At 59.0% G+C, this 25,563-nt stretch overlaps 9 protein-coding genes and 1 non-coding gene across 10 annotated transcripts; 5 read left to right on the top strand and 5 right to left on the bottom strand.

The window, feature by feature from the left end:
- Positions 1-36: 36 nt before the first annotated feature.
- VTJ83DRAFT_32 (uncharacterized protein) lies at positions 37-904 on the bottom strand (the record flags this gene model as incomplete). Its single annotated transcript, XM_071009551.1, has 3 exons — positions 37-213; positions 304-699; positions 899-904. 3 exons carry the CDS (start codon positions 902-904, stop codon positions 37-39), a joined length of 579 nt encoding a protein of 192 aa, XP_070869385.1.
- A 1,549-nt stretch (positions 905-2,453) lies between these two features.
- On the top strand, positions 2,454-4,274 carry VTJ83DRAFT_31 (uncharacterized protein; the record flags this gene model as incomplete). Its single annotated transcript, XM_071009443.1, has 2 exons — positions 2,454-2,467; positions 2,678-4,274. The coding sequence occupies 2 exons, from the start codon at positions 2,454-2,456 to the stop codon at positions 4,272-4,274; spliced, it is 1,611 nt and encodes a 536-aa protein (XP_070869384.1).
- Positions 4,275-8,850: 4,576 nt separating this feature from the next.
- VTJ83DRAFT_30 (uncharacterized protein) lies at positions 8,851-10,649 on the top strand (the record flags this gene model as incomplete). The annotated part of the gene is made up of 2 exons (XM_071009332.1): positions 8,851-9,318; positions 9,387-10,649. The coding sequence occupies 2 exons, from the start codon at positions 8,851-8,853 to the stop codon at positions 10,647-10,649; spliced, it is 1,731 nt and encodes a 576-aa protein (XP_070869383.1).
- A 425-nt stretch (positions 10,650-11,074) lies between these two features.
- On the bottom strand, positions 11,075-12,567 carry VTJ83DRAFT_29 (uncharacterized protein; the record flags this gene model as incomplete). Its single annotated transcript, XM_071009220.1, has 5 exons — positions 11,075-11,398; positions 11,501-12,218; positions 12,276-12,283; positions 12,363-12,370; positions 12,441-12,567. 5 exons carry the CDS (start codon positions 12,565-12,567, stop codon positions 11,075-11,077), a joined length of 1,185 nt encoding a protein of 394 aa, XP_070869382.1.
- Positions 12,568-13,063: 496 nt separating this feature from the next.
- VTJ83DRAFT_28 (uncharacterized protein) lies at positions 13,064-14,005 on the top strand (the record flags this gene model as incomplete). Its single annotated transcript, XM_071009109.1, has 2 exons — positions 13,064-13,275; positions 13,390-14,005. 2 exons carry the CDS (start codon positions 13,064-13,066, stop codon positions 14,003-14,005), a joined length of 828 nt encoding a protein of 275 aa, XP_070869381.1.
- Positions 14,006-14,229: 224 nt separating this feature from the next.
- Positions 14,230-15,998, bottom strand: VTJ83DRAFT_27 (uncharacterized protein; the record flags this gene model as incomplete). The annotated part of the gene is made up of 6 exons (XM_071008998.1): positions 14,230-14,348; positions 14,413-14,798; positions 14,862-14,964; positions 15,025-15,216; positions 15,283-15,516; positions 15,605-15,998. 6 exons carry the CDS (start codon positions 15,996-15,998, stop codon positions 14,230-14,232), a joined length of 1,428 nt encoding a protein of 475 aa, XP_070869380.1.
- A 1,186-nt stretch (positions 15,999-17,184) lies between these two features.
- Positions 17,185-18,692, bottom strand: VTJ83DRAFT_26 (uncharacterized protein; the record flags this gene model as incomplete). The annotated part of the gene is made up of 2 exons (XM_071008887.1): positions 17,185-18,506; positions 18,575-18,692. 2 exons carry the CDS (start codon positions 18,690-18,692, stop codon positions 17,185-17,187), a joined length of 1,440 nt encoding a protein of 479 aa, XP_070869379.1.
- A 1,291-nt stretch (positions 18,693-19,983) lies between these two features.
- Positions 19,984-20,609, bottom strand: VTJ83DRAFT_25 (uncharacterized protein; the record flags this gene model as incomplete). The annotated part of the gene is made up of 2 exons (XM_071008776.1): positions 19,984-20,019; positions 20,097-20,609. The coding sequence occupies 2 exons, from the start codon at positions 20,607-20,609 to the stop codon at positions 19,984-19,986; spliced, it is 549 nt and encodes a 182-aa protein (XP_070869378.1).
- A 1,970-nt stretch (positions 20,610-22,579) lies between these two features.
- VTJ83DRAFT_24 (uncharacterized protein) lies at positions 22,580-23,330 on the top strand (the record flags this gene model as incomplete). Its single annotated transcript, XM_071008665.1, has 3 exons — positions 22,580-23,050; positions 23,114-23,137; positions 23,175-23,330. The coding sequence occupies 3 exons, from the start codon at positions 22,580-22,582 to the stop codon at positions 23,328-23,330; spliced, it is 651 nt and encodes a 216-aa protein (XP_070869377.1).
- A 463-nt stretch (positions 23,331-23,793) lies between these two features.
- Positions 23,794-23,893, top strand: VTJ83DRAFT_t28. The gene has a single exon. It is a non-coding gene; the product is annotated as a tRNA-Ala (tRNA).
- Positions 23,894-25,563: the final 1,670 nt, after the last annotated feature.

Below are 25,563 nucleotides of genomic sequence, written 5' to 3'. Positions count from 1 at the left end.
TCTACAGCCCAAGGCCCCTCCCCCCTTATCGTGCCCTCACAGCCCCTTGCCCATAAACTTGCGCTTGGTGAAGCTCAGCCACCACTTGCTGGGCTTGTCGTCACCCTCGTCGTACACCCTCGCCAATAACCTGGTGGCCAGCTCCTGACGGACCTGCGACATGTACTGCCGGAGCACCTCGGCGTCTTGCCTGTCGCGGGGGGGCTCGTACATCTGGAGCGCAAAAGAAGACATGTCAGCGTGCCCGATCCATCCCACATATCGATTCCACCAAGCCTTCCGAGCCGTTTGTTTTATACTCACCTGATTCAAAGGCCAGGCCGGATCGCCGGGGATGGCAAAGTTCAGATCCAGCGCCAGGTTCTGCACGTCCTTTGTCGCCTCCCGCAGGGTGGCGTGCGGCTTGATGCGCACGAGGCAGTCCGAGACGAACCAGATGCCGTAGACGAGCAGGCGGTCGGCGGGGCCGCGGATCTCAAAGTTGCGGAAGAAGGTGTTGGCGCGGAACAGGGCGAGGACCTCGTCCAGGATGTCGTAGCTCTCGGAGGTCGGGTCGGGGGACTCGTTGGCAGGGAGCGGCGGGTCCGGGAAGGGGAGAGGGAAGACGGGACCCCGGAGCTTGGTGCGGAGCGGGAAGAGCGGGAAGTTGCCCACCAGCCGCGGCGGCGGGTCGGCCGTGTTGAAGACGGAGTTGTAGGCCTGTTGGGGTCAGCGTTGGGTTGGGAAGGATGTTGGATGAATGCGGGTTGGGTGGTGCGCGGCGGCGGCGGCGGTGGTGGTGATGGTGGTGATGCATTGCGGGGCGGTGGAGGAAAGGGGAGGGAGGGAGGAGGGGGGAAGCTCAAGGCGGTCGGGCGGGAGAGGCGGCAGGAAGATTGACGAAAGCTGCTCGACGTACCGGCATCGTGGGCAACGTGCCTGGCTGGCTCCGTGGATTGCGTAGAAGTCGACGTGGACGGGGATGCTCGTCGTCGGTGTCGTCGTCCGTGGTCGGGTCGTCAAGTGAACTCCCGGACAGGGCAGCTACTGGGCTGTACGTCTCTCCAGTCAGGTCCCGTAAAACGGATGCTCCCAGGAAGCAGCCTCGCGGGGCGCGAGCTCTGGCTGGCGCCCAGGGCAACGCTGATTGGTAGGCATGGCAATAGACTCGCACTGTGAAGAGACAAAGGGGCTGCCAGGAGCCGGCAAGCCATGGCCAATGATGTCATCATTTGGCCAGAGCATCTCATGTCGATTGGTCTGCTATGACCCACATCTTTGGTAAATAGGGTACACCGTGCGAACTGCAAAGCATCGTTTGCTCACACACAACGGCCAGGCTGCCACCAATCATGGATGACGTTCCCCGACGAGGAACCTGTTTGCTTGGCACAGCAGCTCTTGTGCCTGAGGCGCAAATTCAAGTTGGATACGAATCACCTTCCTCACTGATGCAGTTCCCTCTCCGATGCGTCACCGCAGGCAGCCACACACCATCCCGCTGGAGCTGGTTGGCCGCCCCCTGCGCCTCATTGGATGGAACCTGCTGCGGCTAATACTGGCCCGGAGGCTCATGACGCCGACCCTCTCGCGGTTCCCAGTTGCGAGCTGATTTTTTTGTGTCGTTTTTTTGTGTAGGCTTTTTCACCTGCGTGAGTGCCCAAGGTGCATCAGGATGTACGAATATGCACCCTGCGCCCGCCTCGGCGCGTCTTGTTAGGGGAAAGGGCCCCCTTGCCTCGAGCGGCCTTGGGATGGTGTTTGCATAAAGTACGCCGTCAGTACTCCGTAGCTCGTTGTGTGGTTGTGACATCTGAGACCGCCCCGGCGACCGACATCATCAGTCCAGTGTGGCTCGGATGCATGTCTGAGGGAGGCCCGGGTGGGAAGATGAATCAGTATGATTCGCAGGATCGTCAGCGCACAAAAAAAGTGGCCGAGCGCCGACAAAGGCCACGTCGGTGCCTGCCATTCGGACCTGGGGCGGGTAAGCGAGTCACGGGACTTCGCGTGTTAGCGCGTTGCCCGCAGCCGTAACCCGAAGGGGCCGAGCTTTGTTGGGCGCTTTTTCTGCTTGCCACACCTCAGCCAAGGCCGGGCGGCGTGGAGGGGGGGGGGTTCGACTGATGCCCCCATGCCATCGCGTTTCTTAAACCCGCACTCCTCTGCGGTAGTTACCCAACCTGGGTACCCCCCAAAGACACACCTCAACACACAACCAGCAAAAATACCCTAACCATTTCGCGATTCTCCCCCGTTGACATTTCTCGATACCCGAAGCAAGGGGGGTTTGTTTTTGCGACCTTGGCGACTTTTGCAATTTTCAAAGCACGTCGGGCAACGTTCACAACCGAATCAAGCCTCTCTCGCTCTCTCTCCGCCCTCCATTTCGCGGGGCAGACCGCGACAAGCGGGTTCCAGCACCTGCTGCACCTTTCCACACACCCCTGGCAAGGCAACCGATCGCCTTTTCCATGATCACGATCGAGTAAGTCGGGTCTCCGATTGCTTTTTTGGGTTTTTTTTTTTTTTTATCTCCCCGCGCCTACCAAGTACATCAGAAGGAAAGCAAGCGATGGAAAAGAAATGCCAAAACAAACCAATGAGGGAAAGCGCCCAAGTCGTCAACACACACCGCCAGTCGTCGGAAACTCTTCATCATCATCAGCCATGCTAATGCCGCGTCGCCGCCATCTAGATCTCTCCTCGGCAGCAACATATTCCATCAGCTGCGTGCCATCGTCAACATGTCAAGCCCCGCCGACAAGGCCGGTCCGACGGTGCGCCGACTGCCGGCCCCATGCGGCGCCGGGCCCCATTCCACCCCGCCGAAACGGGGCCGGTGTAGGACCCGCATCACGCGGCCTGAACCCGGCTCCCTGTACGACATCCTCCACGAGCACGCCGGCACCACCCTTTACATCGCGCCGATCTGCTGGACCGACATGCACTCGGCCCTCCTCGGCGCCCGGTTTAGGAAAGCCCCCGCCGTGGTGCGGCCCGTCCCGGACCTTGTCGCCAGCGTCTGGGTTGAGCCGTCCAAGATGGCCCAGACCCTCACGGCGGAGCTGCACACCCTCCTCCGCCCGGATGCCACCCCTGCCAAGACCCTCTGCAAGACCCGCGCCATGAAGCACATCCTGTCCACCCTCTTCCCCTCGACCCTCAGCCGCCCCAAGACTGGGGCCGAGCTGAATCTCTACTTTGGCAACCGCGTCTTCCGCAAGGTCGTCCGCGTCCCCTGCCTCTGGAAGAGCACCGGCACTGCCGATACGTCTTTCGACTCGTGCCCGACGCTCTCCGCCGCCTCCTCCGCCTGCGGCACGCCCAAGGGCGTCAACGCCAGGGACCCCGGCATGCCCTTGCTGGCCTACATCAGCCGGTCGCAGCTCGCCAACATCCGCCAGAACCTGTACGGCGTCCTTCGCGGCCCTGGCGGCATGCCCAACGAGCCCGTCGCGAGGCTGCAGAAGCTGCGCGCCAAGATGCTCGTCCCCGCCGACCCGGCTCAGGACCCTTACATGGTCGCCATCATGCTCGCCATGGCCCAGGCCCACTGCTACCACGAGTCTCCTGGGTCGTCTCGCGCCTCGTCGCAAGTGTCATCGAGCTCGCCCCCCAGCAGCAATTCCCGCCGGACCATCCGCGTTGCGCCGCCGGCCTTCCGCGACGTCCGGGTCCAGATCATCACGCATGACGAGGGCAGCGACCAGAGCAGCGACCCGTGCTTCTATGTCTACAGCGCCACCATCACGGCGACCTTCATGGAGCGCTTCCTGTCCCCTCACAAGGCGCCCCGCCCTCGTCCCGGCGAGGATTCGACCGCCGGCATCGACATCACCTGCACCCCGGTCAACATCTGGCCCGTTCTCGGGCTGAGGGAGCGCCTTGCCCGCGCTCTGGGCGACGAGATGGCCGCCGACGCCATCTATGACGACCCGGACTACATCGGCCTGTGGGACCCCCTGCTGGAGCCGCGGCCGCAAATGTTCTCTCCTGTGCAACGCTCGTCGTTTACCCGGCCTTCGGCGTCTGCCTCGTCGGCGTACAAGCACTCGGTTTCGGCTTCGTCTCTGAGCCCCAAGCGCAAGCGCAAGGATGACGCAGAAGCGCCGATGCCTCGCGGTGGCAACATGGCCACCATCACCAGCAGCAGCAGCAGCAGCAGCAGCTTGGGTGGCTCAGACCCTCCCTCTTCCAACGCAAGCTCGAGCTCGGACGATCGGCCCCTGCTGAGTCCTGCTACTAAGAGGAGGAGGACCGCAAGGCCAGCGAGCACGCTCGAGGTTTGTTGAGCGTTGCAGCAGGCAGGGGAACTTACTTGGTGGCTTTTCTCATGTTTCGCTTCGTTGTGTATATTTTTTTGGCATTGGGATTTCTTTTTTCCTCAAGCATGACAGTGTGGGGGCTTATGGTGATTCTGAGGGTCATGAGGATGAACGCCTCGAGATGCAGAGGCAGGACAGTGAATTGGGATCAAAGATGGTTATGGGATGATGGAGGGTTTCACAGCATGCGATACCCCGTCGCTGGGCTTAGTGGCATGACATGGCATGGCATGGGAATGGGGTTCAATGGGAACGGGACGATTAGACTGGAGTTTCTCGGGTTTGGGGTTGCTGGGGAGTCTCACGACTTGGGCTGGCTGGCTTGGGCTTTTTCATGGGATCGGGATTCTGGGAGCTCTCGCGATGACGATAATGATGAGAATGGCACTTCGGAACGCTCATGAAGGTTGACTGCGCTCACGGTTCGCTATCAAATGCTTATGTGCGTGAGGTATCGTCAAGGGGGTATGGCGTGGGAGGATACAACGTCCATCACATGGGTTGATATGGTGGATAGCTCAACGAGCATGCTGGGGGGACAGATGACCTGCGATTGTAGGTAACCTTTGCCTGTGCAATCTCAAGCCGGGTTCTCCTCAAGATGATATAAACACACCTGAGATGCTGTGCGAGGTATAATCGGGTTCAGGGGCGGTCCATAACCCAAAGCGCTCCCTTGATCTAGTGAGCCAAGGTGATGATTAGGTAAGGAGGAGCAGCCTGTCGGCTCAAGAATTCTCTTTCATGCCACCAGAGGAGCATTCCTAGTGACGCATTGTTTTCATGAAACTGCACGATCGATGGTTAGCCTGTATGGGTGAAGAGGGTTGCTGAAGAATCATCTTTGGGACAAGCCGGACATCTCTCAGCCTTGATTCTCCCGTGATCATGACTTCTTAATCAACCGAACTTACCTCACATCGCTGACATCCAGACAGTCCTCTTTTTGGGGAGCAAACTTTGACATGATGCATACGTGATCAATTATCACAACTGTCTCTGTAGGCAATGTCTTGCGCCTTTGACAGATGAGCATCAACAATAGGACACCGTGGGGCTGTGCGGGATGACAGGATGACAGGTCTCCTCTTCACATTTAGGATATCATAACTGCTTCATGAACGTGTTTGATAGGAACCAGAACCCAACGCAACGGTGCAGTTACCCAACGGAAGCTGAGACGCGGCAAGAGATGGGTGGCAAGCGCCGTGAGCGGCACGGATCCTATGCTGCGCATCTCGTGGGCGGCCGGCGTGGAGCAAAGGATCGTAGAAGCTGATGGGCGAGTCAAGAGGGGTTCCAGGGACAGGCCGGATGGCTCCTCCCTTTTCTCATGTCCTCAAAACGGATAGTGAGGTAGAGGCCCAACATTCGTTACCTGTGTGTTGATGAGCTTGTAGCGCCCGGTGCGCCGTTGTCTGGGGAGTTCCGCATCCCGAAAGCTCGGGGCGCGCGTCTTGAGACTTTGAAAAAGTGCGGGGGCTGGCGCCTGTGCCATGGGCGTTGTGCTCTTTGCTGGACACGGCGCGCTTGGAACGCTAAGCTTCTCCACGCATGCCGGCGGGACTTGCTTCCCCCGCACCAGAGAGAGGTCGTCGAGTTCGACTGCGCCGGAACCCCATCTGAAGAGAGGAAATCGAAGGCTGTCTGCTCTCGAGAGGGGAGGGGGAAGAGCGAACTCTCTGACAACTGGCCAGCCTGGAGGACCTCGTTTTCACATGCGAAGACAGCGTTCATCTACATTTGCTTGCGTATTCGTGTTGATGACAACCAGAGTGGTGCTTCGGTGAAGAGGCGGGGTTCGTAGCAGTGACGACCCAAGTCAGGCTAGATGTCCGGGGCTTCTACGTGCTATGTACGGGTTCCAGGCTCTAACGCCTCCGAGCCCAACGCTATGTGTTCTCGTCCGGAACGATGTCGCTCCGGAAGAACGGAGGTGGGCGAGTGAGGGGGAGGCTGGTAGGGGCTACGAGTACGAGAAGGAGAGAGAGAGACAGATAGAGGCAGAGGGAAAGAAGGCCCGACGTTGAAACCGGGCCAACGGGACAACACCTCCCTAGAATAACCGGCGGTGCGGCGGTGGCTTGGCGGGCTTCCCAGGGCTTCCCGGTGTAAGCTGCCCGGAGGAAACCTGGAAGGCGGAGAAGGGCGGAAGCTGTTCCGGGCTGGATCTCTTTGGGCGGCATCCCGCTGCGGCTGCTTACTGTGAAATACGCTGCCGGCATGCCTGTTTGCGTACCTGTATGTATGTAGTAGTATAGGTGCTACGTGGGAAACCTGACGCCGTCTCAAACGTGAAGAGTGGCAGAGGCTTTCCATAGAGAGGAGGTGCGTAAGAAGACGACTCGATCATGGAAAAATGCACTGCTCGCCAAGTAATTTGTTGAGGCTTCGATGGCAGTCTCGGGGATGGGGTCTTGGAGCGACGCTCCACAGCGGCTGCAACCAAAGCAGCGGTGTGCGGGTAATGTTGGGGAAGGCGTGTGGAGGTCGGCGACATCGGCAAAGGGACATTCGTCATCATGATTGTGTGAATTGCAACGACGCCGAGACGGAGATCAAACAGGAGGAATGAGGAAGGTAAGGGAGCAACGTCCACAGATGGAAAGGTCGTGGTGCGGAGAAAGAAGGGCAGAGGGTCTTGGGGTCTACACAGTACCTACGTTGGGTCCTCGGTGGTGGTGGTGGTGGTAGGTACCTCTAGGCTGGGACCCCGACATGGCTGTCCAGGGTCCTTTTCCATCCCACGCGTGCAAATGCACGATTCGTTAGTTAATACCTGGCCTACCAAGAAACCCAAAATCCGCATGGACATGGATGGATGTGTTATAATTGGAAAGCGAAGAACCCGGAATATGATCAGCTGCATGGCAGCTCGCGTACGGGCACGAAGGTGTTCAAGTATGCACTGTGTACTATAGCGAAGAGAGAGAGCGAGGGAAGTAGAGGTAGGGAGGTAACGAGGTGGTAGCGAAGGGTGGGTTCTGCAGGCTGCACGACAGTGGCCGTGATGAGAAGCTGAATGCCGTCAAGTGAGCAAATGACATCGGAGACAGCATCCCAATCAGGCAATGGCACCGGACTTCCCCGCAAAATGCTGCCCTGTAGCCTCAACCCAGCCAAAGCCAGCGTTGCGGATCCTCCATGCACTTTCCCCAGGTTCTCAGTTGCGCACAGACTGGAACCCCGATTTTGGGCAAAGTCATGGAAGGAATCAACGGCCCATCTTGGATTCCATCCTTCGCCATGATTTCGCTTCATGCCGATTCCCGTCGAGTTACCAAACTTTGGAGCGACGGGGCATGCCATTGACATGATCCAAGGCCAGAAGGCTGCTATTTCAAGACATGCCAACCTCCCAGCGAGGTTCCGGGGTAACCTACCGTCGAGGCCGAAAATGACGCCTTCAAGCGACAAGCGACCGCTCAACAAAAAAATCTCTTCGCGCGGCACTCCGCCCGACTTTCCGTTAGCTACCCCAGAACAAAGTTCCGGCCTCGTCTCCAACTCTGGCTTCCGGGTTCCATTGCATCCCACGTTGCCGGACAGCCCAAGCAGTGCTTCTTTTTGGCACCCTACGCTAATGCGAACACGGCGGCCCTTCTCTGCCCGCCCGATCGCGATGCGGGGTTCACACCTTCACCCCACCCGCAACGCGCAGACCCGTCGCCTTCTCCCATGGTTCGGCACACACGCTAACGCACGTTTATTGTGTTATTAGCGGCGGAATTGCCGAGGCTTAGGGCTGGAATCAGGCACAGGAGCCGTTCTTTCACATGCTTCTTGCGAGCTGGCGTTTGAACATGCTTACAGCCATGTTTTGTTTTGTTGTAGGTTGGTCGTTGTGCCTGGTCCTCGAGGGCTGGCGTCGCGCGGCTGACCGCGGCGAGGCTCTCCACGGCAGCGACGAGTACCACCGGCTCTGACTGGCTCGTCGCCGGGCCCAACCCGACCCAATGCTGTCGGAAACTCGGCACCTTTGACAGAGTAGCAAGCGCCCGTTTCCCCACGGGGTAGCAGAGGGACGACCAATGTCGACTCTGGGATTCTCTGCAGACCACAAGACACGTCTCTGTTATCGTCGCGGCCGCAGCCGCAAAGAGGAATTGGTCCGTCGACCCTCTCGGGCGCCTGCCCGTTCCAGTCTGGCTCCAAATGTGCATGGTTCCGCTGGGTGCTCCCCTGGGTCACCGGGCCCGACGCCGAGCTCCCACCCTCCGTGGATCCCTCCAAGCCCAGGGCCGCCGGGAGCAGTGGGGACCTGGCCGTGACATGCGGCTAGCCTTCTCCACGCCCATTGTTACCCAGGCACGCGACGAGATGCGGAGGAGCTCCGTCGCCCGCCATGGCTTCTCAACTTGCGTAGGGATATATGAAGGGCCGTCGCGCCCTTTCCCAACGGGAGGCACGACGAGAGAGCAGCCAGCGACGTCCAACCCCGGGAGATCAAGCCAACGTTGAGCCCTTCCTCCTCTCCTGCGGTCCTCCGTTGTGCCGCTCTGTCCTTGGCTTTCTCCTTGCCTTGAGTCCTCCTCTCCACATCATGAAGGGCATCACCACTCTCCTCGCTGCCGCCCTCCTTGGCCGGGCTGTTGCGGCTCCGCCGGAACCTCCCACCCACGTGGTGGAGAAGAGGGCCAACCCGACCGTTACCGTCTCGGCGGGCAAGATTGTCGGCGTCACCCGCTCGGCCACCGAGGCCTTCAACGGCATCCCCTTCGCCCTGCCCCCCACCGGCTCCCTGCGGCTCAAGCCGCCAGTCCGCCACAACTCGTCGTTGGGCGTCTTTGATGCCACGGGCATCGCCCCTGCGTGCCCGCAATTCTTTGCCGATTCGGATGACAACGGCCTCTTGTCGCAGGTTCTGACCACCGTCACGAACCTGCCCTTGTTCCAAAAGGCCCTCAAAGTTAGCGAGGACTGCCTCACCATCAACGTCATCCGGCCCAAGGGCACCAAGGCTGGAGATAAGCTGCCCGTCCTGTTCTGGATCTACGGCGGTGGCTTTGAGGTATGCCGATCCTGCAAACTGGTCACGTTGTTTCGTTCGTCTTGCTAACCCTCTCGCCCCGCCCCCAGCTCGGCTGGAGCTCCATGTACGACGGCGGCCAGCTCGTGAGCAGCGCCATCAACATGGGCAAGCCCTACGTCTTTGTGGCCGTCAACTACCGCGTCGGCGGGTTCGGCTTCATGCCTGGCAAGGAGATCCTCGCCGACGGCTCGGCCAACCTGGGCCTTCTCGACCAGCGCATGGGTCTCGAGTGGGTGGCCGACAACATTGCCGCGTTCGGCGGCGACCCGAACAAGGTGACCATCTGGGGCGAATCGGCCGGCGCCATCTCCGTCTGGAACCAGATGGCCCTCTACGACGGCAACAACAAGTACAAGGGCAAGCCCCTGTTCCGCGGAGCCATCATGAACTCGGGCAGCCTGGTCCCCTCGAACCCCGTCGACAGCCCCAAGGGCCAGGCCGTCTACAACGCCGTCGTGGCCAAGGCGGGTTGCTCCTCGGCCAAGGACACCCTCAACTGCCTCCGTCAGCTGCCTTACAACAGGTTCCTCGCCGCGGCCAACTCGGTGCCCCACGTCTTGTCGTACAACTCGGTCGCCCTGTCGTACCTCCCCCGCCCCGACGGCAAGGTGCTCACCAAGAGCCCTGATGTCCTGTCCAAGGAGGGCAAGTACGCCGCCGTGCCCATGATCATTGGCGACCAGGAGGACGAGGGAACCCTGTTCGCCCTGTTCCAGCCCAACGTCACCAGCACGGACCGGATCGTGTCGTACCTTCGGAACATCTTCTTCCACGACGCCACCCAGAAGCAGATTGAGGGCCTCGTCAACCAGTACTCTCCTTATGTTTGGGATGGCTCGCCTTTCGGCAGCGGCCTCTTGTACGACATCTATCCGGGCTTCAAGCGCCTCGCCGCCCTGCTCGGTGACATCGCCTTCACCCTGACGCGCCGCGTCTTCCTCGAGCACACCACGGCCGCGAACCCCAACGTTCCCGTCTGGTCTTACCTGGCCAGCTACAACCGCGGCACCCCGATCATGGGCACCTTCCATGCCAGCGACATCCTGCAGGTCTTCTTCGGCATGCTGCCCAACTACGCCAGCCGCAGCATCCAGAGCTACTATGCCAACTTTGTCTACAACCTCGACCCCAACAACGCCTCGGGCGGCACCAGCGCCAAGTCCAAGGTGGCCGAGAACTGGCCGCGCTGGACATCCAAGGACCGCACGCTCATCAATTTCTTTTCGGATAAGAACGAGTATCTGAAGGACGACTTCCGCGACGGTGCGGCCAAGTACATTGGTGCCAACTTGCGGGCGCTGCGCTTCTAAGGAGAAGGACGAGGGGGGAGGGGGTTCTGGGTTGCGCGCTTTCACATTGCATTGGTCATGACATGGCATGATGATGGCGGTGGACTGTTTTCATATTTTTGCATGATCTGGGTTATGACGTGGAATGGGTCATGATTTGATGATGTTGGCATGTATGGGTTTCATTTCGAGGGCATTGGATGTATGGGATACCACAGGGAGTTGGTTTTGTTCATGGTCCTTCTTTACGTTGCGGAAGTTGATACCTCAGGATGGTTTGGAGGAGATAGGTTGCACATTGAATCAAAAATGTTTATCCTCTTGTTCATTTCTGTGCAGTGCACCGAATATCTCGTTTCACGATGTTGTCTGTGTCCCAATCCGTCGACTCTTCTCGTAAGCATCACCAGCAAATTCAGCCCATCCCCGTCTTCCGCAGCCTCCCCCTACAGCTCGTCATGTCCCTCCACGGGCCTCCAAGCCTGGACCGTTCCCTGGATAATATCCCCCAAGAACGCCTCGACCGACGGGGCGCTGATCTTTTCCCGCCTCCTATACGGATACACGTCACCCGTGTTGGGGTTTTGCACCGACAGGCCGTCCGGGCCGCGGAGCCCCAGCATCTCGGCGGCGCCGGGAAACTCGCGAGGGTCCGTCGTCACAAAGTGCAGGTACTCGGCGTACCTTTGCGCCAAGGGGCGCATCTCGGCGACGTAGGCTGCGCGGGCCTCGGGGGTGGGCGGGAAGAAGTGGACAATGCTCTTCCCTGTCTGGAGCGGGCAGAGAGAGAGGAGTTAATGAAAGATCACGCACGCTTTTTGGTTGTTCTCGCGGGCATCGGAAACTGTTGCAACGAAGCCGGCAAGGCTCACCTCGTAAAACCCCAGCTCGTTCCTCCTTGTCAATTCCGGAATCACCTCTTCCGCGCACCGCTCAACAAACGACTCGACAGCCCCCGGATGGGACATGTTTGCCGCGGAAAGGGACAGGTGCACGCCCTCCTCGTTATTGCGGCACTCCACCGCCGGGATCGCTGCTGCTGCTGGTCCCGTCATGACCCCAAAGGTGTACCGATCCCGGTACCGCCGGGCCGCAAGCTCAAAGTCCCTCTTCAGCAAGCCAGCCGGGCCGGCCGGCTTCGGCTTGTCGGAGCCAAAGCGGCCGAGGAAAACGACGCCGTCGGCGGCGGAGAGGAAGCTTGTCATGTTCTCCGCCGTGACGTGCGCGAGGAGGGAATTGGAAGAGGAGGAGGAGGAGGAGGAAGGCCGGCGGGTCATGCGGTGAAGGAAGGCGAGGATCGAGGGGGCAGTGCGGGGGCCGCGGTAGCGGTGCTGCTGGAATATCGCCTTTGCATTTCCATTCGGAGGGTTGGTTGCGGGTGAAGGAGGGAGGATGAGACGGATGGCCGGATAGGAGGCGACGTCGGCGTGAAGGCAGTGGGCGAGGTCGAGAGAGCAGTCGATGCTGACTATGGCCGTGGCAGCATCCGAGTCCGAGAGGGATGGGGAGGGTTCAAGGGAGGCCCAGACGGGTTCGAGCGCTTGGCTTGGCTTGCTGGTGATGAGTGTAAGTCGGGGCTGGGATTTGGTCCTGGCGACGACGGGAGCAATGAAATGAGCCGCGGAGCTTGAAGGAGGGGGGGCTTACTCTAGGGGCTTTTGCCGGTTAAGACGCCATGAATCAAACCTTTTCCGAGGCAGCAAACCAGAGGTTGCGGGAGGCCGAGAGACTTACATGGATATCTGCGTCGGTTGTTAGCCAGAGAGCATCAGCAAAGAAAGGCTGGGGAGTCAAGGCATCATCCATCCGTACATGCAACCAAGGTCCGTTCTCCTCTTTGCAGCCGTTCTTCCAGCTCGGCGCTCGAGATGTGGTTCCATGCCGCTGCTCCGGGGACGCCGGGGAGGAACAGCAGATGAATGTAGCTGGAAAGCCTCATTGCTTCTTCGATTTGACGATCATCCAGTTCCAAGCAACTGCTTCACATTTCCTGTCGCCAGATCCTACACCTTAGGCAAGAAGTTGCTGTCTATAACTACTCATCATTCATTGGCGTCATCGAGGAGTGACGTCTTCTTAAGAGCTCCCGGGGCTGTTTCAGGGGTCGCCGGGAGCATGGGTCCGGGGGTTCGGCACCCGCACCCCTGACGATCCTTGCTGCCGGGCTGTTAGTGAACTAACGGTATGTACTGCTCACACGACATGGCAGCATCGCTGTTTCATCGTCCGAACTTGTGGTCAAAATCGCCCGACAGCCCAGGCGCTAGTGTTCCGGACAAGACATATCGCTTCTTACCTTGCTGATCCGGTGCCATGGACGCTCCAGTTTCTTGGCGGCCATGCTCAAGGTTAAAAGTGCGCGCTGCGGTTACCGGCATCACAGCTCGACAGCGTCCTTGAATCCGTAATCCTGTACGCCGCGGCCCCGCCTCACAATGCCTTCACTTGCATCCTTGACATTGGCGGCTCTCGGCGGGCTTGCCGCCACCCCGCAGATCGTAGCAGCAAAACAAACGGTTCTCAAGACCGACGAATACGTGTGCGAGCACCCGCCGTACAAGCCCCGCATAGTATCCCATTCCCCCCTCGTCATCTACCTCGAGAACTTCATTACGCCTTTCGAGCGGGCATATCTGCTGGACCTAGGGTACGTACCATTCCCTCCCATCAACACCGCCGTCTACTACGCTACACCTCCGCCCTCTCTCATCCAACAACCCCGCTGACCCCCCCCCCCCCCCCCACCCCTCCCCCTTTCCAGAAAGTCCACCTTTGCCCCCAGCGGCATCACCAACCGAGCCAGCAACGACGCGTCCGCCATCCGCACCTCCCGCTCCACCAACCTGGCCCCCTCGGACCCTGTCGTCTCCTGCATCGAGACCCGCGCCCTCCGCTTCCAGGGCCTACCCGCCGCGGCGCGCGGCCGGATCGAGCCGCTCCAGCTCGTCAAGTACGAGCCGACCCAGCACTTCCACTTTCACACCGACTGGTTCACCTCCCCCTCCGACGCCGGGCCCGAGGTGGGCGGGAACCGAGCGACGTCCTTCTTTGCGTACGTCAAGGTCGAGGAAGGGACGACGGGCGGGGGGACAAACTTCCCGAGGCTGACTCTGGAGGCCGGCGCCGAAGAGGAGTGGTGCGACGAGGGATGGGTCGATTGTGACGCGCCGAGGGAGGAGGGGGTGACGTTTAGGCCGGTGGAGGGGAATGCGGTGTTTTGGGTCAATCTTTTGGACGGGCAAGCGGGGAGCACGAGGAGGGGAGATGAGAGGACGTTGCATGCCGGGTTGCCGGTGGTGACAGGTGGGAAGGTGGGCATGAATATTTGGACGAGGGAGGGTAGCGTTGGCGAGGAGATTCGCGGTGGCGTGGCGTGAGGGTTGTGGTGCGGCGTTCAGATGCGGGACTTGTTCCGAGAGAGTCTCTCTGTGTCGTCGTTGCCATCATCATGATCGTCGAAAAAGGGGCGCCGTGAAGGGGATGAACAAGGCGTAGCAGCAGTACGTCGCTAATAATATGTACAATGCAACACAAAGTACATCTCGATGGGTCCGAGCCCTGCTCAACGGGCTGGTGGCTGCTCCCAACGATGGTGTTCCCGCTAGCATGCCCCGATGACATTTCCCGGATCTCCCCTCTCAGCACCCACCGTAACGACGCCGTCGCCGCAGTTGTAGTATTGGTTCATCCACACCGTGTCCGACTGCTGGTCAAAGACCACTGCAAGAAACGCGTCAGGCCATCCAGGAACGTCCAGTACCGTAGGTAGGGCGAGGTGACTCACGGTATGCCCCCCTGATAAACGTATCCCCAAGCACGTACGTCGTCGACCCAACATCCGCAGGCTGCACTCCCAACATGCAGTAGCCCGGGTACTGTTGGTAGATGAAATCCTTGTAGCGCACGTTGATCACCATGCGCCCCCGGTTGAACCCAAAGTCAATGGTCCCTGGTTTGTTGCGCCAGGCGCAGTCCACGATGTAGTAGCCCGCATGGTCGATGGTTGCGTGGAACTGTTTTCCGATCTGCGCGACCAGGTCTTCGCGGATGTACGACAGCGTCGAACCCGTATCGATGAGCACGGGCATGTTGAAGGTGTCGCGGGGCGTGTAGATGACGGGCTGCTCGCCGGGTTTGGTCATGCCCAGCGAGGTGACGTTGACCCAGTATCTTTGGTCCAGCGATTAGCGAGCTGCGTGGCTTGTCTCGTGGCACGGTTCGGGCTAGGCTCACTGAATCCATCGCGGGTCTTGTTTGGAGATGGGCGGCCAGATGCGTACCGGCTCGAGCCTTCCGGCAAACTTCCACCGGTTGACGCCGCCAAAGATGATCTCGCCTGGGGAGAATTAGCGCGGGACAGCCGTGGCAGCGCCATCAAGGGAGAGAACGGCCCTACTGAAGTTGTCCAGGTGCCCTCCCAGCCCGACGCTAAAGATGGGCGCCATAATCATGCCGTCGGCCACCATCAGGTTGAGGACGCTGGGGTAGCTGACCGTGTGCGGATACCCATAGCCCAGGCCCAGCACTCCCGAGAAGGTGTAGTCGCTGTCGTCGGCTACGGCGAACTGCACCTGAGGGATGCGGAACACTGCTCGGAGTCGTCGTCAGCCTTTGTGTCCAGAAGGGCCGTTTCCGGAGATGGTTTCTTTCTCACTCGCAACATTGATGTCGTCGGACCAGTACTTGCCCCTGACGGCCCCGGTGCCATATGTCACGGCGAAACCGCTGCCCACGTACATGGACGATCGCGACCTGCTCGGGTAGTACATGCCGTGGCTCTGACAGATTGACGCCGAGGCTGCTGTGCTGCAGTTGGGGTTGACCCATAGCTCGTACGACCCGGTGTCGATGAACACTTTGATCTTCTGCGGCGGTGTACCAATCTCCACTATCCAAGTGTGAGCGTGCGGCCCGCGAACAAGATTAGCCATGGATTGTGATGGTATTAGGCAAGGGGGACAAGCGGCGGTGCTTACGTTCGATAATGTACGCAATCCCTCCCAGCTCCTCCAGGCCGGCCCATCCCCATTTCCGTGGATTGGTGTACTGGCGCGCTGCCAGCGACTGCGTGTCGTCGGCGGATGCATTCTTCGGCGTAGACAGCAGCTGGGGCCTGGGAGTCGTGGGTGGCCGAACGTGCCGCCCGCCTCGTCCCTTGCCGGTGCCGTTGAAATGCTGCCGAGACACGGGCATCCGGACATAGGACGGTATGCGCCAGGGTCCGGAGGCGCGTTTGTTCCTGGGATCATGCTGTTTGGGAGCCGTGGTCCCGGTCCTCCGCGAGGAAACCGGGAGGACAACGCCGGGGCGAGCTGTGGTTGGAGAGACAGCTACGAGGAGTAGGATCCACAGCAGAGCGCTGCCCAGCATGATAGCCACGCAGAGGTATCGGCAACGTCGTCGAAGATGCGATGGTCGGTGCAAGCTTTCCGGGAAGCCTAGGCGAGGTGGAGACCTAGGTGCGCGACCATCACAGCTCTTGTCGTAGCTACCATACCGTTACCGCCTCCGCGGGGAGCCTGGATATATACCGTATGAATGAGGAGCGTGTAGGAACCGCCGACGGTCTCGTCAAGGACTATGGCCGGTAGCGTGTCGATCCCCGAACTGTGATCCCCAGGTCGCCGAGACGGGTGCGATATCCAGTCCAGAGGCGAAGCCGGAGGAGATCCTAGAACGATGGCTCCCTGGCTGCGGGATCCCCTCTCAAGATATCCATCCTCGGGAATAGGGAACGGGACCCTCCTGTAGCAGGCATCCTGGGACGTGGTTCTGTGAAGACCCTTCCAGGGTGCGTGCGGCACGGGTCGACCTTGGCACGGCATTCCACCAGCCAGCCCACGACATAGCTACCAGACGACCCGGTAGCTTGTGCGGACAGAGAGGTCAAACGCTCCAATCATGCTCCTTTCCGCCTGGGCGGCAATGGGGGGGGGGGGGGGGGGCAAAGCTTCGCTCACCCTCCTGGAGGATACCCTTGGCAAAGGGCGAGCAAGTCCCGTCGGGATCTAGGGTTGCGTTTTACCCGATCCGGGGGAACCATCAATCAATTCGACGGAGATTGCCCTCGCCGAGTGGACGGGTAAATGCAACCACGAAGGCTTCCGCCTGTGCATAGGCAGATTCGACGCCGGCGAAGCTAGCGTGTTTCGATCTTGACGAGAAGGGGAGATGAGTGGAGAGAACTGCGTTGGTATGTGTATAGTATGTATCAAGTGCGAGTGGCTTAGATTTGCTGATTGCCTAAAGAGCGAACCCGTGGATTTGTCGGATATCAAGTATCTGGCAGGCAATGAGAACAAAGGACATCGAAGGACAGACAGACAGTGCCACGGACGGGCCTAAGGAGAGACAGCAGACTCGTATCATTAACCAAACCACACGACGCCATCCCGTACCCGCCGGCAAGAAGAACCACACATGTGAGAACTGAGCAATGGAATGCGAGGAAAGGCCCTGGAATCCGCAAAACATGTACCAGAAGAAAAGCAATAGACCCCCAAAAACCAGCCAGCCAGACCAACCTGTCCTCGCCATCCATTCGGGTATTATTCCTTTATTCACCAAAGCTCATCCAGCTCCACATCCCGATGATGCTCCCGAGGATCAGCAAGGTCAGGATGCTTGCGCCGGCGCGATCCGCCGTGGTGATGGGGGTTAAGGGCTCGATAGGCCTGCTGCGGCTTCCTGCATTCGGGTCACCACGGCTGATGCCGGTCTCGTTGGTAGCAGGGGGGTCTGCCTGGTCAATGAGCAGGCTTGACACAGCAGCCAGCACGTTCATGGCCTCGCCGGCTCCGCTTGTCTTGTCGACGGCCACGTCAATGTATTCGCCGCCCGACCAGTAGAAGCCGCAACGGCGGCCGGTCGGGGGACCCGTGCACTGCTTGACGGCGGCCTCGGTGGACGTGCGAAGCACCGGCAGGATCTTGTCCGCCGTGTAGGGCGCCACCTTGGTCACGACGGCCATCCAGCGGTGCACGTAGCCCTTGAAGCTCAGCATGTCGGTGGTGCAGGCGCCCTTTCGGCCCTCGCAGGGAAGCTCAAAGGCAACGCCGTCCGGGAAGAAGTCGCGCAGGATGCCGTCGAGCAGGCCGTCGACGCGCGTCTTCCAGATATCGCTGCCGTTGGTATAGTTGTACATGAAGGCCGCGCCGTGCAGCAGCAGTGCGGCGTTGTAGCTGAACTGGGCTCTGTTGATGTCGGTGCAGTTGTGTTCAACGTGGGCGCCGTCGTACACCCTCCAGCCCGGAGGATCCTTTTGGGAGGTGTCGATGTAGCCAATGTTGAATATCCACTCAAACGTCTCGGTCGCGTACTTGGCGTACGTTTCGTTCTTGGTGTAGCGGGCCAGGCGGGCGCCAATGTCGAAGAAACAAGCGTTCGCAATGGTGTTCTTGTAGTTGTAGCCGGCGTTGGTGACGGGGATCTGCCAGCGAAGGCCGCCGCCGCAAGTAGAGTCGTGGCGATCGGGAGCGGCCTGGGTGGCCCAGACGGCCTGGGCCAGGGCCAGCCATTGCGGCTTGTCATCGGGCGGGTTGGGGAACTTGTTCTCGGCGGCGAGCATGGCCGACATGCCCCAGAATCCCTGGTCGTCGTTACCGAGCGAGGCCGTGTGGTTCGGGGGTTGGTAGTCGGCATAGGGGCCGACCTGGTGCAGCATTCCCTCCATGATGACGTGGTTGTAGCTCGGGTCGCCCGTCAGGAACCAGTAGTCAATGTAGGTGCCCATCATGGCGCCGCCCTCCCACCAGTAGTAGTCTCCCTTGTGCTCGGTGGGCGGGCCGGGTAGGATGCCTGGGATCTCGCCCGTCTGGTTCCCCTTGTACTGCAGCATCAGGTCGTACGCCAGAGTGCGTGCCGACTCCTTGATCTCCTCTGCGGAAGTGAACGCGTTAGCGCAGGGTCGACACAACGTCCCGCCCGGAAAGCTGGGCCTGGCTCACCTGTCGTGCTGATTTTGTAGTATTGTGCCTGGGCCCCAGGAAGCAGCAGATGGCTTGTGGCCAGGAGAGCGGCCAGCCATCGTGCTGGGGTCCGCGTTGGTGTAGATAATGGCGACATGGTCGTCGAGGTATATCTGCGAGGTCGCCGTCGACGACAGCTTGAACGAGACGTGCAAGCGAGCAACCGGGCCGACGGAAGTCGAGGGCGCTTGGGGAGAGTGGGTGGGCGGTTCGACGAGGGCGTTTCCCGGTTCCCGGGCAAGGCGAACTCGAAACCAGCCGTCGCAAGTGGAAACAGCAAGCACGAAAAACGAAAGGCGGGAAGGGTATCTCTGGGATGAACTATCGCTGCGAGTTGGAATCAAACGAGTGTAATCGCTAGCGTCATGGACGACGGTGACGGACGCAAAGACGTCGTCAACCTGGAGAGGGAGGAAAGAGGTTGGAAACAGGATCCATGGAAACCTGGAAAGAGGGTGGAGTGGTGCATGACGCGAAAGGGGGGGGTCGGTCCTTGTCCTGGCTCGCCCTCTGTCCCTGGCAGGTCCACGGATCGGTCGCAGCTTGGCGCCGGGGTCTGCGAAGGCAGTGCAACGAATCTAGGCTCTGGCGGTTTTGGCGAGGGAGCCCGCAGCGACGTGATTGGCCAGATGATGAAAAGAGCAACCGTCTTGGCAACCGATGGCGGGAAATGGGTCTGGGCCCTTCTGCTCTCGCGCTGGGCTGGCAATTCGTGGCGTTTCCATGCACTTCATGAGGGCGCCGTCTGCGCAGCGTCAAGGGAAGTGATGCTGGCGGAAAAGTGGCTGGCCAATCGATCTACCATATGTAGCCAGCATTCCGCTATGTTTTGGTGCCTCGTATCATTGACTTCGGCTCCTCCCGGATGGTCGTGTCCGGTCTGCGACTCCCCATCAGGTGAGACGGACCCGGGCCCTGAGGCGTTGCGAAACTGGAAAAAAAGCCAGGGGGCGTGGCTCGTGTTCCTGCTTGAACTTCTTAAATTACGATTCCATGTCGGCGGCAGCTGCCAACGTTTTGGGCTGGACGGGCCGTGGGTCGGGTCCAAATGCTTCGCGCTCAGGGTTCGGGTTCCGCCAGCAATTTCACCTCGATCCCTCCAATCCAACGGACGGTCGAGAGATTGGAGCATCAGCACCATGACTTGATCGGCTCAAACGGGACGCCTTGGCTCAGCATATCTAGGGAGTACACAGCATGTATGTACTGTGCACTAGAATATTGAAGCGTCTTGAGACCCCACCTGTCCGCCGGCGAGCAACCATGCCTCTGTCGCTCGCTCCAGTTCCGAATCGGGCCATGATCATCGCTGGCCACCACGCACCACAGCCAGCGTCACCCCGCCCTGTCCCGCCATCGTCGCACCGCACCCGGCCGTGATATTGATCTTAGTTGTTGGCAGTCCTGTCGTTGTAGTAATGGATCTGGATACCATCCACGTCAGCGAGGCTGCGTTGCACCGAAACTCCTCATGCCATTTCCAAAGGAACTTGTTTCTCACCGTCTGATCCGCGCACCCGGCCGGCGTCTGCCACCCGTACGCGCCCGTGTTGATAAACAGCTCCTGATTCCGGCATACAAGCCAAGCGGCCGTATTCTGTCTGCGAATGCTTGGCACCGACCACACCAGCGTATCCCCTTGCCATCCAAACGTGCCAAACGGGTTCTTGGTCGTGTTGAACCACGTGGCGAGCGTGCGCGGCGGGTTCTCCTTGTCCGCCGGCTCCTCGACCCACAGGTACAGCGGCGGGCTCGACACCTTGTTGACGAGCTGCCCGTCCTCGATGTTGAACTGTCCCGCCGTCGTGTGCGACTCGAGCAGCGCCTTTCCGGGGACGTTGGGCGGCTTTGTCTGCAGATACTTGCGGTAGTTGGGCGGCGCCACTGCCCGGATCCAGTACGCCCCGGGCTGGAGGATTGTCGGCGATGGAGTTGAGATAGGGCCGTCGGCCTGCGCCACTGGCGATGAGAACGCTGTGCCGAAGAGGGCCGCCGAGATCAGAACTGGCTTCATGACGGAGGAATCTTGATGCTGTTGCCAAATACTGCTTCACTGCTCCCGTCAGGCGCTACAAGAAGATGAGAACCCAGGGCTTTTTCCAAATGTTGGGCCATCCCAGGAACTTAATATGTTCCGTTCTCAACGTCTTGGTGAGCCATCGGCTCTGTAGTATATGCTTATTGCCGAAATCCAACCCAGCGAGGCCAATTGCACCATACAGGCCCGGAATCCCAAGCCAGAGTGCCGGCCAAAGAGGGGCGTAGGCAATCTATATTGATGTTGTGCGTATGTCGAGTAACGGCTTCCGGCCGAGCGCGGCATCTCAGTCTCCGTTCTGTTAGCAACTTCACCTCATCCCGCGGGGATCCTGGCCACGGGCCGCTTTAGTTTTCGCCTCCATCCCGGAGCGGTTAATTAATTGGAGGACAAAGCGGGCGGGAAGAAGAGCATCTTTTGGCTTGCGTATGCTCGCTGGACCATGATGTTTGAAGTATCGTGCACGGCCCGCAGAGCAGCAACCGATGTGAGCAATAAGCGCTTGATTATGTATCATGTCCGCTCTACCACCAGTATGGTGAAAACTCATCGAACACAAACGATCCATGTGAACTGTTTCCAGGCGCTGCTCGGCCGCTGCCGGCCCCGACAGTGTTCTAATCTCCTCAGTCTCTCGCGTCGCTCTCCCGACCCTACGTACGCGACGATCCGAGCCTCGCTTTGGGACTCGGTGCATTCAGGGTGGAGCAAGAAGTAGACTACCAACCACCAGCAAATTGCTTGATTGGTTTCTAATTTAGCTGCCTTTGTTCGATGGGCGGAGAGCTGAAAGGTTTTGCTCGCAGCAGGGGAGGAACCAAGAGTGAAGGGTACTTACTAGTTGGAGATGGAAGAACACATCAATATTTGCTACTAGACTTCCAAGTTTATTCCAGGCTTGGACGGATGAGAGGAAGCATCCGTGTTCTTGGTTTTCTTTCCTTTCTTCAGGCGCGAAGTGTTCGTTGCTCTTCAACCACCCCGACTCTGTCTCCCGGCCTTGGGCATGTATATAGGCAAAAGCCTAGCCTGGATCGGATGTGTATCCAGGCTGTGGAAGGATGGTCTGGGCTGTGCTGTCTGTAAACACACTAGCCAGGAACGCTGTTGCTGCACTATTGCTGGCATATCAATGCCAACAAGACTAAGGATTGAAACACAGCCGTCTAAACCAAAAACAATAGCACCTTCTCGATACTTTCAACTGCGTTGAGGGTTTGGAGTTTACACTATGGTAATCTTTCTCGCCTTGGATTCCGTCTCGTGAACCAATTCGGGGTAATTAGGATTTCCCCTGCAATACGAAGCACACAACATCTTCACCCTCCAGCTGGCCTTCACATGTTGTGGCTCAGCGATCAATGCAGAGGCTGACGAAGGGATAAGCTTTCATTCCACAAACGTTGTCAAGCCAGCATTGGCGGCGCTCGTGCTTGGAGTCGAGTGGCTCGCGCAGGCCGTACCTAGACCTGTTGCGGAAGACCTGGCCGGGGCGCAATTCTGTTCGCAACGATGAAAACGGTCACGACGGCGAGCTCATCGAGAGCCCAACCTCGAAAACGCGCAAAACATCCAGATATCCATCTACGGCACAAGAAGAGCGACGGGAAAGTCACGGACTAGACAGTGTTGAAAGGGGATCGTGATGACCGCCGTCATCGTGGTCTGATCCCCATCGCCAAAAGCAGCATTCCAGTCAGCTCGAAGCAAAAGCAGCATAGCATCTTCACCTCTTCCTCAACGAACTCTCCATCCCCAGCCTCGTCCAAGCCCCAGATGTCTCCAGACCCTCCATCCAGATGGCGCCTGTCTATGCGGATCATCCCTTCCAGCTCCTCTAGACCCCCATCTACCTCGCCAAGCAGCGGAATGAGAAGGTAGTGATGGAACACAAATCCGGATCTGCGGGCTGGCCATGAGTTGATAACCCCGCTGCGCAGACCGACATGTTTGATGACATCGCCTCAGAGATGGTGCACGTCCACAACATGATCACTCACGGCCTCAACTCCATTTACCTTCAGGCCTCCCACATCAAGCCTGCCGACGAGAAGCCCTTCTACCGCTACGTCCTTGGGTGGTACACTCTGCTGCACGAGCACCACGACGGGGAGGAGGAGATGCTCTTCCCCTTTGTCGAGAAGGCGACGGGCGTCAAGGGCATTCTGGAGGCCAACATCAGCCAGCACAGGGACTTCCACGAGCACCTGGACCAGCTCAAGAACTACGCCGAGGCCGTCCTGGCGGGCACCGAGAAGTACTCGGGAGGCAAGTTCGTGGCCATCATCGACGACCTGGGCCCGACCCTTGCCCGCCACCTCAATGACGAAATCCCCACTCTCCTCGGCCTGCGCCAGTATGCGGACAAGCTGGCCGATGTGCCCAAGCTGTTCCAGGAAGAGGCGGAGAAGGTGATGGTGAGCGCGCTTCCGCAATTGCCTCATCCGCTGGCTACTCAGCTTTGCTAACGTCCCTTGCAGAAGACGATCGGCGGGACCGGCATGGTCTTTTGCTGCGCCAAACATTGACCTGGCCTTCGAGGACAACATGTGGCGCAACTTCCCGCCCGCTCCGGCCCCAGTCAAGATGTTCATCAAGAGCGTGCTCTGGTGGGTGCACCCGGAGATGAGAAAGTTTGGTGCTGTCTACCGGTCCGGCAGGCTTCGTCCTCTTTACGCCGTTCCCGAGTCGGTTTGATGTCCGAGCGGAAGGGCTCGACGGGAGGGTCCTGACGTAATACACAACGGGGAGATTGTGTAGAGTATCCTCTAGAGTGCATTGATCCGGCGTTTAGGATTGGGACAAGGTTGGGATATATCTTTGGGTGATAGATTGATATCATGAGACGGAGGCATCAAATCAAGCTGGGCGTGCACATAACGGGCCCTGACTCGCAACAACGACGTGGAAAGTGATCGGCTACCAGGCCATCTCGCGGCAATGATTTGACGCCATGCGTCTCGCTGCTGCTGTGTCTTGATCTTCACAGCTCTGGCCCCATGCTCCGATGACTGGTCTGACCAGATGGTCTTGAGACAGGACGTCAAGGTGGGATAGAGGATAAACCTTCAAAGAAGGATGAAATCGAATTGTTTGATTCATTGTTCTATCATCACCAACTCCAAGTCCGGCAGAGCAACGAGCTCCTGTGTTCACACACGGGCGTGTGGCTCAGTTGGTAGAGCGTTCGCTTAGCATCCCACACCATCCGGTGTTCCAGTGCATGCGAAAGGTCCTGGGTTCGATTCCCAGCTCGTCCAAGCGCTATAGTGGAATATGAACACGGCGAGCCTGGAAATTTTTTGGTGATTTTTTGGGTGTGGAGTGGGCGGTGGAGTGTCGGGTGTCTGCGTGGACCTAGTGGGACCGGACCTGACGGGCTCAAAGGTTTGCAGTGGTGAGTTGACGGTCTGATGGATCCATTCGGGAGGCTGTCCGATTCAATGCGGGTTCAGGGGGCTGCGGCGACAGCAACAGTAAGAGACGGGGAGGGTGACAAAGTTCTGGCGCAAGAGATGATGTGATAGTATTAGGAGATCGAGATGTTTGTGACGTGCTTTGCCATGAAAGTTCTCGGCTGTTGCGACAGGCCAGCTCAGTGGAGGTCTGCCTGGTGGCCCGAAATCTTGGTCCTCCGATGGCCTACCTACCTACGTACCTGAGCGGAATGGTAGGAACAGTGCTCACTACTGCGTAGAACCGGCAATGAGCGCAACAACCTCTTGGGTAGCTAGGCGCCAGAGATACTGAACATGCAACGCTGTACGAAGTGCTTCGAGGGATAGCCGTCCAAAGTTGAGAGATGGGTGGCGCCCGGTCAGAATCGCTCGGATTGCTGTCTGGACCGTTGGTTGGTAAAGGCGTGATGAACCATTTTGATAGGTTGTAGTAATATCAGAATGTACATGGGAACGCAATGCGACAGTGTTATCATCCCTCCGCAGGCGCTCCGGCGCATTCGGAGGACTCCGGAGCCGAGGCTGTGAACCTAGCACGGCGCAGCCCACGGATCGCTTGACGTTGGCGGCGCTTGGCGCGATGGCTGTGCTGGTGGATCTGGAAGGTGACATCCTTGTCTGCAAGTGGACGCGCCGGACAGCCACCTTACGCAGTATAGTAGATTGCGGCCGGTGGCCAAACCGACGTCACCAGCGTGACAGAAGTAGTACACAGTATAGTACTGTGTATGTACGAAGTTAGGTATCACAGCGTAGTACAGGTACGGGTGATGGGCTCTAGACGGGAAGATCTGCCCTTCCTTACTCGTAAAGCGTTGGAGGCAAACAATGGGGCGTGCTGTGTGGCTGAGACGCGCAACTTGATCGTGGCAATGCTCAGCAGTCCGGTTGTGGCTCGTTCTCACAGTGCACCGTACCGGAGTGAAGGGACTAGCTCCGTTACGAAAAGACGTGGAAGGCTGTCCAGTGTTGGGGTTGCTGAAACATGGTTCTTGATGTCTGGGACCTGCAGTAGAAGCAGGTAATGGCGGATGCCCTGCACCCCGTCGTAAAGTACAAGACTCTGCAGGTTTCCGGGCCCAGGACGAGATGGAAGGGTACTGTCTCTACCTGAACTTAACATGCCCCATGCCCCATGATCCATCTCACTCACACCTATGTAGTGTACTGTGTATGTGTACACCCAGATCAACTGGGTATCTACATTGCGTGGGGAATGCAGGGTGCCGTGGAGCTCCTGGTTGACTGCCGAGGAGACGGTCCATTCCTCGGAGGCCTCCTCCTGAATGCCATTCCATTTCTTCGATACGATCCAGAACGTTGTTTGGCTCGAGAGGGTGTCCCCGCGTCCCCGTGGTGTGTGGGGAAGCGTCCTTGGCGGCGGCGTGTTGAGCGAGTGTGAGGCCGCGTTGTCAGAATGTATAGGATATCAGAAGTCAAAGACATCCAGGCCCTCAACAGAACGCAACCCT

The sequence above is a fragment of the Remersonia thermophila genome, chromosome 1, assembly GCF_042764415.1.
Source record: "Remersonia thermophila strain ATCC 22073 chromosome 1, whole genome shotgun sequence".
NCBI classification, from domain to species: domain Eukaryota; kingdom Fungi; phylum Ascomycota; class Sordariomycetes; order Sordariales; family Chaetomiaceae; genus Remersonia; species Remersonia thermophila.
The sequence above is the reverse complement of the archived record's forward strand: the minus strand, read 5'-3'. Positions and strand labels throughout refer to the sequence as shown.